Source organism: Malus sylvestris, chromosome 8 (assembly GCF_916048215.2).
Source record: "Malus sylvestris chromosome 8, drMalSylv7.2, whole genome shotgun sequence".
Taxonomy (NCBI): domain Eukaryota; kingdom Viridiplantae; phylum Streptophyta; class Magnoliopsida; order Rosales; family Rosaceae; genus Malus; species Malus sylvestris.
The window spans coordinates 30,191,245-30,208,370 of NC_062267.1; the positions used below are offsets into that span (position 1 = coordinate 30,191,245).

Consider the following 17,126-nt stretch of genomic DNA (forward strand, 5'->3'; position numbering starts at 1 on the left):
ATTGATTTTGCTGATGAGATGCTGTGTTGTAGCATAATTATAGCTTTACAGTTGATATACTCTTGATTTCATATTGATACGTGGTATGATTTTTCTAGAAACTATACAGGTGTTGTAGTGAGGGGTTTTAATGTTTTATATGGTTTTTATTAAAATTTTATCTCTAGGGCCACTCACCCTTATTTTGTTTTTACCATCCAAGTTTTATTAGCTGTGCTTTCTTATCGTCGAAGATTCGTGGCGATTCTTAGTATTGGAGATTCTTTCGAGGGTACGATTCTTAATCCTCTACTGTACTTACTTATGCTCTAACGTCACGTGTGAAGTGGGTTCCTTCCCGCTCACCAGCGCACTCTGGTAATTAGGCACTCTTAGGTTTAAACTTATTCACATTTTTCCACATCATCACACTTTATGGCTTCGTCACCTTCCAGGTGTCGGCCAGCGCAGCTCGATTCAGAGTCCTAGTGGACACTTCTGGTCGGGGTGTGTCACGATGTATCAAATGTTGAAAACCAAGAAATTTTAAGGTAGTAAATTGAGATTAACCCTATTTTTTATTTTTTATTTTTTGTTGAAATTCTTAAGATTGAAAAATGATTTTGAATTTCATACCAAATAATTTTTAGATTTTAAATTAGAGTTTTTGAGTATACCAAACGGGCCATAATATTCTCGAGCTAAAGAGTGAATTAGATCTCAATTCTAGTTAGCAACTTTGAATTAAAATCAAGATTTGAAGAAACTAAGATTTAGACATGATGAGTATCTATTAATATTTTATCCAAACAAAACTACATATCGTCCAAAAAAAAGTTCATTCAGTTTTACGTACCCTGTGAAACACATAAGTATAAATACACAATACATGTTGTTTGTACCATAGGAGGCCAATCACAACACCACACATGTCAACATCAGAATAAAGCTCATAGAGTCCCACATCTACCGCGCACGAAATCCGAAGATTGTCCTCAACTATAAAAGAAGATCATTCTCCCTCAATTAATAACTAATATCATTATTGTACTTAAACTAGTCATTAGAACCCACTAATGATGATTATGCTTGAACCTATGTATTTGTGTAAATCCTTCACTATTAATGAGAACTCCTCTACTCCGTGGACGTAACCAAACTTAGGGTGAACCACGTACATTTTGTGTTTGTTTCCCTATTTCTATCTCTTTACATATTATTATCACTAGGTGACAGGAGGAACTGAGCGAATGTCACAAACTTGACACTTTACATTGTTCCAAAGTCTCGCTGATTTTATGTATCGACACAAGTAATTAAGTCTTATATTCTAAAAAAAATCGGCCATTATACTCTATGTTGAGTAAAAATTGCAAAATATTTCTTGAATGAGCCTTCACCCAATATAATTCTAGTCTTGTTTGTTATAGTGTTATAGACTCAAGTTTTTAATAATTTTAGGCACTACTTATTCAAGATACTGTGTTTCTCAATTACAATTACTTGTTAAAATGGAACACGCTTTGATTCTATTTTTTCCTGGTTGGAAACACCCTTTCATTCCAAGTATGAATAAAATGTAACTAGGGGTTTGTGTGCTTATTTAATTTTGTGGCTGAACTTAGGTCAAATCTTTGATTGTTTACGTATCTCTTCTAAGTCTGAGGGATCAAACCACTCGTACTTCTTGGATGATTTAATTTGAGATTTTCAGTGAATGAGTGGTCCGCCACTAAGAAGAAATTTGTGGAGAATTTATTTAGATGGGCATTTGGATGAATTTGGTTAAATAAACCAAGAATTCAATTTGTTTTTGTGAATGCATCTAGATTGAGTCTTTAGGTTGCTTACATGCCCTTTGCTGGGTCGAACCTTCGTTAACTTGAAATTTGTTTGGGAATTATTTGAAAGGGTTTTTTAATTTTTAATTTTTTATTTATTTTTAATTTTTTTATATAAATTTAGGCCCTATCAAAGTTATGATATTGTTGACCCTAAACAATACGAAGTCTACGTGGCGCGTAGGCCGAGTAACTAATGAGCTAACTACGTCATTCGGTTGATGCGGGGCATGCCAACTCGTCTGTCGAGCTCGGCCGAGGAGTAAAATGTGTTGATGTTGCGTTGAGCGCGCGACTGACTTCTAGATCTTGCGACTGCGGCTTAGGAATGAACACTCTTGGCCTTCGGGTTCTAGAGCCTGAAGACAAGGTTGCTAGTTCTACGAAGTTCACAAATCGTCGGTGCCGGATTCGGTCACAATGATTATATTTGTAAGGGTATAAGCACGCCGGATCGATACTAGAGTATAAGGGCATAAATACTCAAAACAGATAAATGTCTTGATGGTAAATGTGGTTCGGCCATTAGAATGCCGAACTCTAAATCTTACCTATGAGTATCCAATCATAAAACAACTCGACATTTAATGTGCCGAGCCCTAGTAGACTGTAACACCTCACTTTGCTGAAAAGGCTAATGAGATGACCTTTGCCAATAAAGACCCGAAAGTCTTTCTTAACCGAGACTTGGATAAATAACCAGTCGACCTCGACGTAGTGCTGTTTATCCAAATTGAAGGTGTTCCGCGGTTGGCTAGTTCTACGGCGATAGTGTTGTTTATCCAAACTGAAGGTATCACCAGTTGCCTTCACAGTGCCGTTTATCCAAACTGAAGATGTGTTGGTGGAAAAAGAAAATAAAAATCTCAAGGGTATTGAGAGAGTTTGCGCAGGGTAATTTTGTGTGTTGAATTGGAGGGGGCTTGAATGATGTACCCCTCCCTCTATTTATAGTAGCAAACCTGCTTCTGATCGAATCAAACCTATACTTGGATTAAGACTCCTTACCCCGATCCAATCTTATCTCGGTCAGTCCTACTCCTATTAGGACTTTAAACTCAACCCCTTATCAGGCCGCATTCATTCCCAAATTTCAGCATCCTCATCCTGCAGAGACTCATTGTTATATCAGAATTCAACTACCCCATCCTGATAGGACACAGTTGGCCCCTGAGTAACGCATTCGGGCCAAGAACAATTCTAAACTCAGCCCAAACCAATATTTTAGGCCTAAATAGATATCAATTTTATTAGCCACCCATATCATAGGTGTGATATCAATTTGCTATTTTCTAAACAAGATGTGTGTGATGGAGGAGGATTCTCTACCCTCCTAATCTTTCTACCCTTCCATGCCCTCCTATTTGAACGGTCACAGTTAAGCCACGTCAACATCTTAGATTGATTTTTTTATAGAGATAATAAGACAAAAAACAATTTGTGAAAGGAGGGGATAGAATGGGATGGGAATAGGAGGGTAGAGAATTCTCCTCCGTGTGTGATACATCATCAACTGTTAGTATTAAAGAAACATATTACAAAAGAATATCATTTTGCTTTTTTTCTTTTTCTCGAGCAAGACCTGGATTTTAGGTATTTGATTATATATAAAAATTAAATGTCAGGAATGCTTTATTTGATGTTGAGACCCACACCGCAAAAGAGATCTAAGTTGGAAACATTGGAGTATAGCAATTGATGTGGCAACACATACATGGTTATTCGTGGCAATCAAATATCGAGTCATTTACGACAAGGGCAAGTGAGAACATCCATCAATTCAGCACGTGACCTAATAGCGGATTAAGAAGGTTCATTATTGATTAGGGTGAGTCCAGGGAATACCTTCAATTGTAGGGATGGGATTGGACAAAAGTTTCAATCCTAAGATACGTACCTGATGAATCTTAAGTCCTAAATTATGTTCCTAGCTATATGATGATCAAACGGCAAACCGAACATCCACAAAGGCCGGTTTATACCGTATTTAGTAGTATGCGTCAGACTGAGCATGTAGCTAGTGACATAGAATCAGTGTTTGAAATATCCTGGATACACTTGATATTTCCATGGAAATATCCAAAAATTCAAGGAATGATATGGAAAGAGGGGGTGAAGTCTAAACTTAAGGACATATCCATGAGCCTATGCATTCTTTATTTTTTTTAGTTTCTTTCTTTATGGTATTAGTTTACTTCAATAAAACTTGTGTTGCTTTCGTGACGAAAATTTAATTAAGTTATGTATAATTTATTCTTTCTAGTGAAATGCTTTATTTTATTACTTGGCATTAAAGGGAAGTTTTTCTTCTCACATATCACATACTTCTTGTTTACACAGTATCTAATAATTAATTCTTGATTCATACGTATGTTGTGGCTTCATATGACATTCCCTAAAAAATAATTTTAAATTTCCATGTTTTTGAGCAAATTTTCATCATTTCCATTGAAGGCAATTGATATTGATATCAATATTCGACATATCCATTGATATTTCCACAAATTTGCCTATAGATATTTCCACCGATATCGATATTTTAAACACTACATAAAATAGATATAAAGGTGCTTATCTATGGGATCGAGTTCACTGAACGTGGACCAACCATAGAAGTGTTAGAATAGAAGATTACCTACTTGTCAATCGTACCACACTTCAAAGTTATGAATGTAACTAGTTCTTTGGCATAAGGCAGAATTGGCTATCTCATATTAATGAATATGATCTTTGGCCTCACTGCAAAGCCCTCAAACGATAGTAGAGCCTTATAGTGTGAGGTTCAGTATCATGTACATTAATATGGAGATACGTGAATGCACAATAAGGAATATGTCACCTTCTAAGTAATCATCAAGGTAGATATTCATGTAGCCCCTTGACAATTTCAAAAGTCCTTGACCAAAGCAACGTACAAGAAATACACCAGGGTGATCATATCTATATGTAGAATTTGACAAATGTACCATGCTCTAAAGTATGTGATTGGAATATAGTAGACAGAAGAACTGAATTGCATTGTAACCATAACTAAGGTTCAAATATGTGTGCATGAATTTAAACATATTTTAACTAATTTGGATAGTCAAAAGCCATTGCTAGATGTTACTATTCGGTTTGTGAATATTCTTCTAAGGTTAAATTAGAATGGTTTCTAATTAAGTAAAAATTAGATTAAGCATGCATGCAAGGATTTACTTCAACATGCAATGCCAGTCTTGTAGAAAGACCCAAAGAGCGAAGAAGATCTCATTAGATCAGAATAAGAAAAATGCTACTATGAGGAGGGTAAACAACCGCTCAAACATTGTGGAAGACCAAAGAAGGTTCAGACGCCTCATATCCCCTACCATGGCCCAAAGCACGAACAATAAAAAAAATCTACCAAGATTGTTAGCATATCCTCCTCCTTCCATGGTAGAGCTTCCATACCAAGCCCAAGATCCACCGAAATGAACTAAGCCGACATAGAACTCCACACCATAAATCAATACCGGAATTAATTAGAAGAGGCTAGATGATGGAATCATCATAGATCTGAGAAAAAGCGCCACATCGAGACCCTAAACAACTATGGAACGAAAAGCAAAACCTTGCAAATGCAAGGAAAATGTAGAACTAGCCCAAAAGACTAGGGGAAAAGCTCTACACAGAATTTCAACTCAAATTCAGTCTCCAAATAAATTGACTGCATCCTAATTATCTGTTACGACTTAAATGTGTTTTGATGTTGCAGTTCTAATGGCGCAAAATTGGGTGTTTCTGTTGTCGTGACTTTTTAGCAATGTACAAAGAACTAGAGAGGCCAACAACTAATTAGGTCACTTGAAGAACTAGAGAAGCATTGTATTTATATTTGCGCTGTGCATTGCTCACAGTAAGTGTAGTGTGCAATACCAGTACCAAGCTAGCTAGCGTGGCTCTACCATCATATGCATGGATCTGTCTAAACTAGTCTCTCTAACAACAAGAGAAGAACTTGTATGGAGAGTGATGGGTATTGCACACAGTTACAGTGGTTTTTCTGTGCCAATTATGCAATGATATGTGGAGAAAATTAACAAATTATTGTATTATTAGTATAAGAAGCCATCATGAGTCCATGACGGTGTAGCCGGATCATAAGTCTTTTTCCTCTAACAAATCCACGAAAGCCTAGCTCAGCATGATGCACATTCACCCGCAAAGTTACACACACCTGCTAATTCACAGTTACACTGTAATATTCAGCTCTAGTAGTAGTAGCTATAGTAGTCCAGCACATCACTGCGCCTAGACCAGATCCCAATGAGAATGTTGGCTACTGATGCCTATACCGGCCCTATCCTCTTCTCACATGCTTCAGATGTAGTGTAGTACGTTGTTAAGTAACAGAAAGAGAACAGAGAGATCACAGAGGAGGAAGAAGATAATAGGAGAGGTTTAGTTAGAGAAAGAGAGAGAGAGAGAGAGAGAGAGAGAGAGAGAGAGATAGAGAGAGAGAAATCACAATTGTATTTTCTTGATTAGTTGAATGTTTACAAGGGGCAGTTACTATATAGATGAGTCCTAAGCTAACTGCCTTAACCAACTCAATCCCTTACCAACAATCCTAACTAATTATTCTAACATTCACACTCCTCACTACCTTATGTATTTGGTTAATCACATGTGTCACGATCCACACCCTCCATATCCTATATACTCTAACATCCCCCCGCAAGCTCATGGTGACCCAAGCATGAGATTGTTGCAGTGAGTCTTGAACAATGGCGAACTTAGACATTTGGTAAGAATATCAGCAAACTGCTTGGAAGAAGAGACAAACTGAACCAAGAGCTTCTTACTTGCAACCTGTTCTCTCACAAAGTGAACATCAACTTCAATATGTTTGGTGCGCTGATGTTGAACTGGATTAAAGGATAATGCGATTGCCGAAAGATTGTCACAAAAAGAACTGGTGGGTGAGGAATATAAACTTGTAGAACCTAAAACAATTGTTACAGCCAATCCAATTCAGCAGCAGTGGATGAAAAGGCTCGATATTTAGCTTCAGTGGATGATCTTGATACGGTTTGTTGTTTCTTTGAAGCCCAAGAGATAGGATTGTTACCAAGAAACACAACCAAACTTGTTGTAGACCGCCTATCATTAGGGTCTTCAGCCCAATCAGCATCACTAAACGATCTAAGTATTAAACTGCCTTTTGTATATCGAATTCCATGTGTCATAGTCCCTTTGAGATACCTCAAGATTCTCTTCACAGCCAAATAATGAGAAGCCATGTGAGACTGCATAAACTGACAAACTTGGTGAACTGAAAAGGCTATGTCAGGTCGTGTAAAAACCAAGTATTGTAAGGCACCAACAATACTTCTATAGAGGGTTAGATTATTAAAAGGTTCCCCATCATTCTTCAATAATCTGTTATAAGGTAAACAGGGAGTTGCACATGGTTTAGAATTAAACATTTCAGTTTTCTTCAACAAATCTTTCACATACTTCTCTTGAGATAAGAATAACCCTTCATCTGTTCTTGTAATTTGTATCCCAAGAAAATAATGGAGAGACCCCAAATCTTTGAGATCAAATTCCTTTGTTAAATCTGTAATAACATGTGCAATCATCTTAGTGTCATTTCCAGTGATGATGATGTCATCTACGTAGAGCAACAATATCACAAGTGAAGAACCAAAACACTTGACAAAGAGTGATGAATCAGCATATGTATTATGTAACCCCAACATAGGCAAAAAGCTTGTGAACCTGTCATTCCAAGCCCTTGGGGCTTGCTTGAGTCCATAGAGGGACTTGTGTAATCTACAAACTTTAAAAGGATGATGATGATCTTCAAAGCCAAAAGGTTGGGACATATAAACTTCTTCTTGAAGAATACCATGAAGAAAGGCATCTTTGACATCTAATTGATGTAGGGGCCAATCATGATGAGCTGCCAAAGCTAATACTGACCTGACAGTTGTTGGTTTAACAACCGGACTGAATGTTTCTCCACAATCAAGTCCATGCTCCTGATTAAATCCTTTTGCAACAAGTCTCACTTTGTACCTCACAATTGTCCCATCAAAATTCCTCTTGATTTTAAATACCCACTTGTAGCCAACAAGGTTTTTGTTATAAGGAAGATCTACTATACTCCAGGTTCTTTGAGAATGTAAGGCTTCAATCTTTTTAGTCATAGCTTTATGCCACACTGGTTCTTTCAAAGCTGACTTATATGTTGCAGGCTCGGTTGTAGTCAAATCAACCCCTCAGAATCACAAACTGATGCATATAAGGCTTTATGCTTCACAATGCCACTTTTGGATCGAGTCTGCATTAGATAGAGATTCATAGGTGGAATCTCAAGAACAACTTGAAGTGTCTCATGACAGAAGTCAAGTGCCACAGGAGATGGTGTAGAGGAAGATGGAGCAGCAATAACGGACTATAGTGTGTTTGGTGTATTAGTCTTATATGGGCTAGAAGAGTGGGACAAATATGTGGACTCAATAGATATTTGAATTGACCCTGTATGCAAGAGAGGTGATTGACAATAAGATGGTGGTGACTGTGCATGCCCTTGAGGTGATGAAGATGAAGTATCTCTAAATGAAGATGAAGTTTGCACTCTAGAAGTTGAAACTGGTGAAACAAGAACATTTTGAAGGTTTGGAGTTGGTAATGGGGCAGTGTCAAGTGATGGAGTGAGAGCAATGACTTTAGATTTTGGGTAAATTGGTAGTGATGGGAATGGAAACTCAAGTTCATTAAACATGACATGCCTAGAAATGTAGGTTGTTTTGGTTTGTAAATGATAACAGATATAACCTTTATAATGAGGAGCATATCCCAAAAATAAGCATCGGGAGGTTTTAGGTTGTAGTTTAGAGATATTATATGATTTAAGGAGAAGATAGCACGAATAACCGAACACTCTTAAGTGAGAAAGGTCAGGGACAACTTTATATAGTAGTTCAAATGGTGATTTGTTTTGAAGGATAGTGGTTGGAATTCTATTGATCAAATAGGTTGAAGTATAACAGGCATAGGTCCAAAATAATGGGGGTAAATGAGTAGTTTGCAACAAAGTAAGGGTAGTTTCTACGATATGTCTATGTTTTTGTTAAGCCAGCACATTTTTTTCAGATGTATAGGGACATGAAATCTAATGAAATACACCTTGTGCAGTGAGAAAAGCTTGAAACTTGTTGATGTACAAAATTAGTGAGGACTTTGGTACAATAGAAAATGTTAAGTTTGTGACCTTCGCTAGATTGCTCAGATCCCTAGTGTGGATAAGTATGCAAATGGATAGAGACAGGGAAGCAAGCACAAGATGTACGTGGTTCACCCAGATTGGCTACATCCACGGAGTAGAAGAGTTCTCATTAATTGTGAAGGGTTTACACAAGTACATAGGTTTAAGCTTTCATTTAGTGAGTACTTGTGAATGATTTTGTACAAATGACATTAGACAATATTGTGAGAGAATGATCTCTATTTATAGAAGAGAGTTTCTAGTTTCATTTTGACATTGACACGTGTCGTGTTGTGATTGGCTTCTGATGTTGACACATGTCGCGCTATGATTGGCTTCTGATGTCGACACGTGTCGCGCTATGATTGGCCTTCTGGTTGGAGGGAAACTCTTCTGGGTCCTTGTCCGTATAACGTTAACCGGTGCTCAATAGTTTCGGGATTGGTCAAGTATGGTACAACTAAATCTTAATTTTGGTTGTAAATTGAGTGCAAACATAATGATAGAAATAGACAAATGTAGGGAAAAAATCGGATTTATTTATTAAGGAAAAGATCCAACTAAATCGAGTACATTCATCTGTGAACAAAACATAGTATTTATAACCATCTACAGATTGACAAGGTGCTGGACCCCACAAATCATTATGTATCACCTCAAAAGGAACCACATATTTTGATTGAACAGACTGAAAGGGTAACTTGCTAAATTTCCCTTCTAAACAATTTTGACACAATGCGGAAGATGTATCATGGACAGTGACTATGTTCGACTTTTTAAGCATTGTAAAAGAAACTGAGTTGGAAGGATGACCTAGTCAATTGTGCCAAAGAGTTGAATTGACTAATTTCCCTAAGCAAGCCATGAGTTTTGAATTTGATGCATATTGGTTTGGTAGAAGGGATGGAATATGATAGAGTTCATTATTGCATGCTCCCTGGAATATAACTCTCCCTGTGGCCTTGTCCTGGATCCAAAAAGAGAATGCATCGAATATTAACCAATAATTATTGTCTAAACATAATCGATGCACAGATAAAAGATTATGAGACAGTTTGGGCACATAAAGAACGGAGTTCAATTTCAAAGGATAAGGAGAAGTCCTTAAGAGTGATGTGCCAACGTGAGACACTTGCAAACCTTCCCCATTTGCAGTCTGAACAGTTTCAGTGACTGGATATGGTGATGCCAAGCTTAGAGTCCTTATATCAGCAGTCATATGATTTGTGGCCCCAGAATCCGTGAGCCAAACTTTAGGTGAATATTGTTGTTGGAGTGGACCCTCGACCCGAGAGTTGGACATTGTAGGAGACATCATGTGAGTAGATGGCACTGAGTTTGAGTATGTGATATTCATTGCAGCCAAGTGTGGGACTTGATTGAGAGATTTATTCCTGAAGAAACAAGTTTCGGCAGTATGGTTTTTCTTGTCACAGATTTGACAAGGCTCAACAGGTTCAGCATCTTTATAGTTACAAGTTGTAGCAGAATGACCATGTTTAAAGCAAATCTAACAGATAACATTTGAAGAAGAAGCACCATTATGATAGGAAGATGAAGTCCCAAGAATTCCAGGAGCAAAATCATGTACCACATGCTTATAATATCTTTGTCCTTGATTGTTGTTAAACTTCCCTTTCCCTTTATACTTTGATCGATTTCCACCATTGAAGAAATTGGATTGACCAAATTGACCATTAAATCCAAAATTACCACCATTGTTGATTGTCGGAGAATGACTATGAAGACCATTTGTAAAAGAATTCCCAACAGCATAACTTTGTGATCCTTGACTATTGTTCTTGGCCATCATTGCAGACATAAAAGGCATCGAGGCATTGTTCTCAACAGTGGCTTCTTCTGTAAGTAATTGAGAACGAAACTCCTTGAGAGATATAACATTTTCCCTTCCATGAATAACACATCTGAACGTGTTATATTTTGCAGGAAGACCATTGAGAGCCAAGATCACAATATCTTCATCGGCAAAGATGACTCATGCAGCTGCAAGAAAATCCTGTGCTGCTTTAATGCGTTGAAGATACATGGATACAAAATCAGAGCCCTTTTTTATGTTCTAAAGGTCAACTTTCATCTCAAAGATGGATGTACGACTAATAGTAGAGAATTGTTCTTGAAGCCAAATCCAAAGATCCCTTGAGCTAGTACTGCCTATGGCACAAGAAATGGCTAAGGGTGACAAAGTTGCAGTAAGAACTTGCATGAGAGCCCTATCATGCATCTTCCAAATTTTATACTCATCAGTTTCAGTTTGTGGAGTTGAAGACGCAGAGGTTAGGTCTGAATCAGAAGACCCAGATGAAGAAAAATGAGGGGGACACACATTGGTGCCATCAACGAACCCTATGATTCCATATCCTTCAAGCATTAATTGCAATTGAAACTGCCATTGAAGATAATTGGAATCATCTAACTTCACAGTAACCGAATTAGAGACTGATGAAATCAAGTTGGTAATCGGTGATTGCAAGATTTGCAAATGATTCGCAGTGATCATCTTGAGAGAATCTGAGTGAGACAAAAAATCAAACACCTGGTGCGCAAGAATTCACCAAGAACAAATCAGAGAATTGGGGCAAGAGAGGAGCCCAAAATTCCTAGAACAAGAGAAGGAGAATCAGTATGTAGAGATAGTAGCGGAAGCAGACCAAGAATCGAGAAAGCACGAATGGCTTTCAAGACGATGATACCATGTTAAGTAACAGAAAGAGAATAGAGAGATCGCAGAGGAGGAAGAAGATAACATGAGAGGTTTAGTTAGAGAGAGAGAGAGAGAGAGAGAGAGAGAGATCACAATTGTATTTTCTTGATTAGTTGAATGGTTACAAGGGGCAGTTGCTATATAGATGAGTCCTAAGCTAACTGCCTTAACCAACTCAATCCCTTATCAACAATCCTAACTAATTATTCTCACATTCACACTCCTCACTGCCTTATGTATTTGGTTAATCACATGTGTCACGATCCACACCCTCCATATCCTATATACTCTAACATACGTGAGAGACAGCCTGAATCCAGCTTCCTCTATATATCACATGAAGAACAATACATCAATGAACACCCTAATTAATTATAATGTGACGAATATAGGAAGCTTGGAGTTGCACTCGAATGCAGGCCTCATCCATGCAAATCCGACCCATCAAATAATGTTTGATTTACATCTTCCCCTTACAAGTTATATTCACACACACGCCCACGCGCATGTATTATCACAGCACCAAGAATAAATCAAACTTCTTATGTACAGTCACGGCTGCTGGATTTTTATAGCAACTCAAGTATCATGGCAGTGGCGGAGGCCATACGTGCTGGGTTGGTGGCCTGTGTGGGGTGGGGTTTCGATATGGTGGAGGAAGAGACATGCGCAAAGGCGGTGATAGTTATGTTAACGTCAGCGGGACTACGGAGATGTGGGTGGAAAGGATTGTCCATGACATTCGAGGTCCGTTGCACTTAGGTTCTATCCTCAGAAGTGTATAAAGTCGCCTCTAAGGTGGTTGCTTATGTTTTTAAAGAGAGTGGTGTGTTTCACTGGGATAATTGGAAGCCAATTTGGCTCTTTAATATCCTAGTTGTTGATGTTAAGATTCGTATTTAACCATTAATAAATCAGTTTATCGTTTGGAAAAAATAATATCTCTGTAATATATAAGTATTATAGTGTAATATAAACATTATCAACCCTGATATTAATCAATGTAATTTAAGATTGTCATCGCTCCTCCATTTTCTGTTCGGCACTCAATAGCCAGAATACAAAGTATAGGTGTATCTCACATGTTCATATATATCTATATATATATATATACACACACACCTATAATTTTCTTGTTTTTTTTTTATTTATCGTCATTGGAAATAAAGATTTACACTTTGAATTGTACACAATGTAACTTTTGATAAAACATAAAAGTGATGTTGAGGAACTTAGAGAATAACACATGGATCGGGATCCCTAATTCATCACTTGATCTCCAATTAACTTGTTCTTCATTTTTAGGAACTCTGAACTACTTGAAATCATAAAGAGAATAAAAGACGACGTTCACAAAAGGAAAAAGAAGATTCACCCATACGATTTACTTTGAAACCCTAATTAGTAATTAATTAAGCACCTTCACCAATGCATGCAGTAGTGTAGTACTCATATATTCATCCAAACACAGTTCTAAGGCTAGCGATATCACATATTATAGAGTAATGCTAGGAAGACCGACTATTTAGATTAAATTTGTAAACTATATAACGTGGTTAGTGATGATTAATTGGATTATTACTCAATTGTTGATTAACATGCTTATTTTCTATTGGTGATATATTATTGGTTTGCAAATTTAATCTAAAAAGTTGGTCTACTTAACATTACTCGTATATATATAAATAGTGACATAAACAAAAGGCAGTTGTGAATAATTTAATACTTTAACCAAAAACCCTGAAGAGAAACAATGAAACATATTATATATATAAGTCATAACATTAAAAGAAAAAATCAAGTATATATAAGCTTAATGTGCTAGAACATTAAGCAATTAGATTACTAGACCTAGAACTTATTAAGGGGTAAGCTAGCTGGCTAGCTAGATAAATCATTCATTAAAGTAGCTAGCTAATAGCATAACTAATTAAGAAGTTTATCGATGGAACTATTATGGATCTATATGTAAGAAAATCCATGGTAATCAGTACTATAAATATGTACTGATATAATTGGATTACTTGAACAGATTGTTGTAGTCCGGCCGGGTTGGCTCTGATATTGGATTCCAGTCCCATAGGCGGTCAGAGAAAGCAGTCGGAAGTGCGTTAGAGGGGAGCTGCTGCTGCTGCTGTGGCTGTATAGTTGATAGTGCTGCCGCCGCTGAAGGGAAATTTGTTGAGAAGAGGTTGCTGGGTTGGGGATGATGATGATGATGATCATAGTATTGCACTAGATGATGATGTACATATTGTTGATGTTGGTGATGATTGGAAGCAGCCTGCTGCTGTACGTGTACAGGTTGGTAATTCAAAAGTCTATGAAGATCATCAATCGCATTCATATTGGAAGACAAAACAGAAGAAGAACCACTCGTGAAGAGTGCTGCACATGAATTGCCAGTACTCGAGATCACCGAAGAGCAATTAGCACCAGATTGCTTTGAGTTTGCTGAGTGGTGCGAGAAAGCAGCCATCCCTTCTTCCTGATCCACAGGATGAGTTGGAGCACCCGGTTGTCCAGGTGCGGCAGCGGTACTACTCTCAATGTTGTGGTGCTGGTGGTGGCCCTGAGGGTACGCTTTATGCTTGGAAAGCCGCAAAACTGTTGTCACATCAGAATTTCTGCTGCTACCTTCAGTTTCGATGTTCATCTTTTGATCCATCTGATGTTCATGATCATGATGAATCTGCTGCGATTGGCCTTCATTAAAAGCTTGGAGTTTTTCAATCACACTATCAACTGTGTTGATATTATTGGTATGCTGCTTTTTATTGTCTGACCTGGTCGTCGATTGAGCCACTAGTACTGATGATCTAGATGTGGATGCCCTGGATGCCGGGAGACAACGAGGGAGTGATGGGTGGTCTTCAACTCCGGCTCTCTTGTATACTCGGCATAGTGATATTTCTCCCTGAAATTTAAATTAATGCAAATTAGACGTCGATCCACCCAAAGTAGAATCGAAGGATCAATCCATATATTGAATAATTAGGAAGAGATATTGATTTATTTGGAGAAAATACATGATGTATATCAAACTAGATCGTGCATGCTAAAATAATTAATTTATATAACAAATAAGGGAAGTAATGATCAATTTTGAGCTGTGTTCTTAGAAATTTTCTTATCTTGTTTCTTTGCTAATAAGTTGTACCTCTTATGCCAAATTATCTGTGGTGTATATAAAAAAGAATTGGAATAAACTCAAGATCTATAATTTGGAGACTGAAAACTAGCTAATTATATTAATTAAGCTAGGCATATATATATATAGTGAGTAAACTGATCAAAGTTTAGGCTTAGTGAAGACAATATCCTTATGTAGGTATATATGTTGAAGATTGTGAGTTGAGGTATAACAAGGAGCAATCCTACTCGCTCACCATCAGTACTCGAGAAGTCCCAAAGGGTCTGTAGGTAAATCGAGAAAGAAGTCCCAAAGAGTCTAATCATTTCCAGATGAGTTTGAAAATTTAGTTTTAATCTATATGTATATGTGTACCTTTTGATATCGTTCAGTTTCATGATGCGGCAAGCGATATTCGTTCATGATCCAACTAGTTCGAATGCCTTTGGGAGCTTTCCCGGAGTAAAAGACTAGGGTTTTCTTGAGGCCGATTGAGCGGAAGTTTTCGCTTCGGATCATGCGGTCGGCTCCAGTTGCCTTCCAATACCCAGAAGTAGTTACCCGGTTTGGCCTATCGCCGTTGCGGTACTTGCGGTCTCTTGGCACATAAAAGAACCATTCCTTCTCCCCAATTGCTGCCATAGCTGTACACAATCATTCATACAAGTTAAATTACTGCAATAGCTGCACACAATCATTCATACAAGTTAAGATAAAATAAAATTATCTTAAAGAAGGTCAAGGTGTTGAATTTCACATATATGTACTGCTTTGTATATGGTGAATCCAAATGAATATTTGGATCGATCTGTGTGTGGTGTGTGTACATATACCTGGAAGTTCCCAAGGGTCATAGCGATAAAGATCGAGAAAAGTAATGAGTTCAACATTGAAGCGCTTGCCCTCAACCTTACGGCGAAGGTAGAACTCTACAAGTTCCTCCTCAGTTGGGTGGAAGCGAAAGCCCGGCATCACCATGTCGTGCTCATGCTCATCAACATACTCATCATGCTCATGCTCATGATCATGGTCGGCCTTGTTGGAGTCGTCGTGGCTCATTGTTGATGATGATGAGGTTGTTGTTGTTTCTGCAACTGCCATAAACTGATTAGAAACTAACTAATTAAAGCTAGCTAGTTCGTAACTAATTAAAGCAAGCTAGTTCGTCAAGCACTCAGTACTAGTAATTCCTCCTATACCTAGATTGGGCATCCCGCTGCCCTCTTTATACCAAAAACTTTTGTACGAGTTATTAACTGGTATATGCAACTGCGCGCAAGTGGTAGGCGAGATAAGAGAGGTTAATATGTCATTCCATGCCCTTAATTAAAAGCTTTCTTTTTTCTCTCTCTTTCGTTCTATCTCTGTCTCTGTCTCTCTCCCGTTTAACAGGGTGAGGAAAGTAACAAGGAGGGAAATAAAGTTAATAAACTAGAGAGAGAAGCAGAAGAAGAAGGAAAAAAAGCGGAGTTAATAGAAATATCTACAAAGCTTTGAGGCCCTACATAGAAGAGGTATGCGCTAAGGTGTTTAAGGTGAGAAAGTGACATTTCAAAAACAAGACAGGGTGGCCACAGTCTCTTAGCGGTGCCCCTGGACTTTTCCTTCATCGTCATTAGAAAAATGATTTTATATTTATAATTCCTTTCTTTTCTTATTATAATCTTCAACAAGCAGAGAGATTTGAGAGATTTTTTAATACGTACAATACAGTACACCATATGTTATTATACAAATAAAGAAATTTTTTATTTTTTAGGTATTTCTCTATATATGACGTACTGTCCCATGTTCGTTACACATCGAACAATCTCTCTAAACCTAAGCCTATTTTTCACTCTGCACTTGAACATGCTGAAAGAGTAATGATGCGATGCTAGGGCGGTTTTAGACCATGTCCAACTCTTGGGTTAAAACCTAATATTTTTAACTCAGAAATAGTTTTTCTGCTCTAGTTGTTCTGGGTTAAATTTTTAGCCTGAAATTATTAAAGAATGAATTTAAGATAATTTTTTTTTCTTAAAGTAACTTTTTTATTAAAAAACTTTATGTAGAATATCCTAATTTAATTTTATGAACATTTTAACTTAAAAATATTTAGATTTGGATAAATATTGAAAAATCACTAAATCGACACCATGCAAGTCATGGAAAACTATTAAAAAAATATGAAACACATGAAAGAATTTTTTTTTAAAATTATTTTAGCCGTTG

At 37.3% G+C, this 17,126-nt stretch overlaps 1 protein-coding gene across 2 annotated transcripts; it reads right to left on the reverse strand.

Moving 5' to 3' along the window:
- Positions 1-13,520: 13,520 nt before the first annotated feature.
- Positions 13,521-16,321, reverse strand: LOC126633449 (NAC domain-containing protein 35-like). Of its 2 annotated transcripts, none has more exons than XM_050304061.1 (4): positions 16,112-16,321; positions 15,746-16,000; positions 15,288-15,556; positions 13,521-14,696 (listed from the first exon to the last, which is right to left on the reverse strand). In XM_050304061.1, the coding sequence occupies exons 1-4, from the start codon at positions 16,122-16,124 to the stop codon at positions 13,800-13,802; spliced, it is 1,434 nt and encodes a 477-aa protein (XP_050160018.1). In that variant the 5' UTR covers positions 16,125-16,321; the 3' UTR covers positions 13,521-13,799. The 2 variants fall into 2 exon arrangements, with proteins under 2 accessions (XP_050160018.1, XP_050160017.1); XM_050304060.1 differs by having other exon boundaries at positions 15,746-16,006.
- Positions 16,322-17,126: the final 805 nt, after the last annotated feature.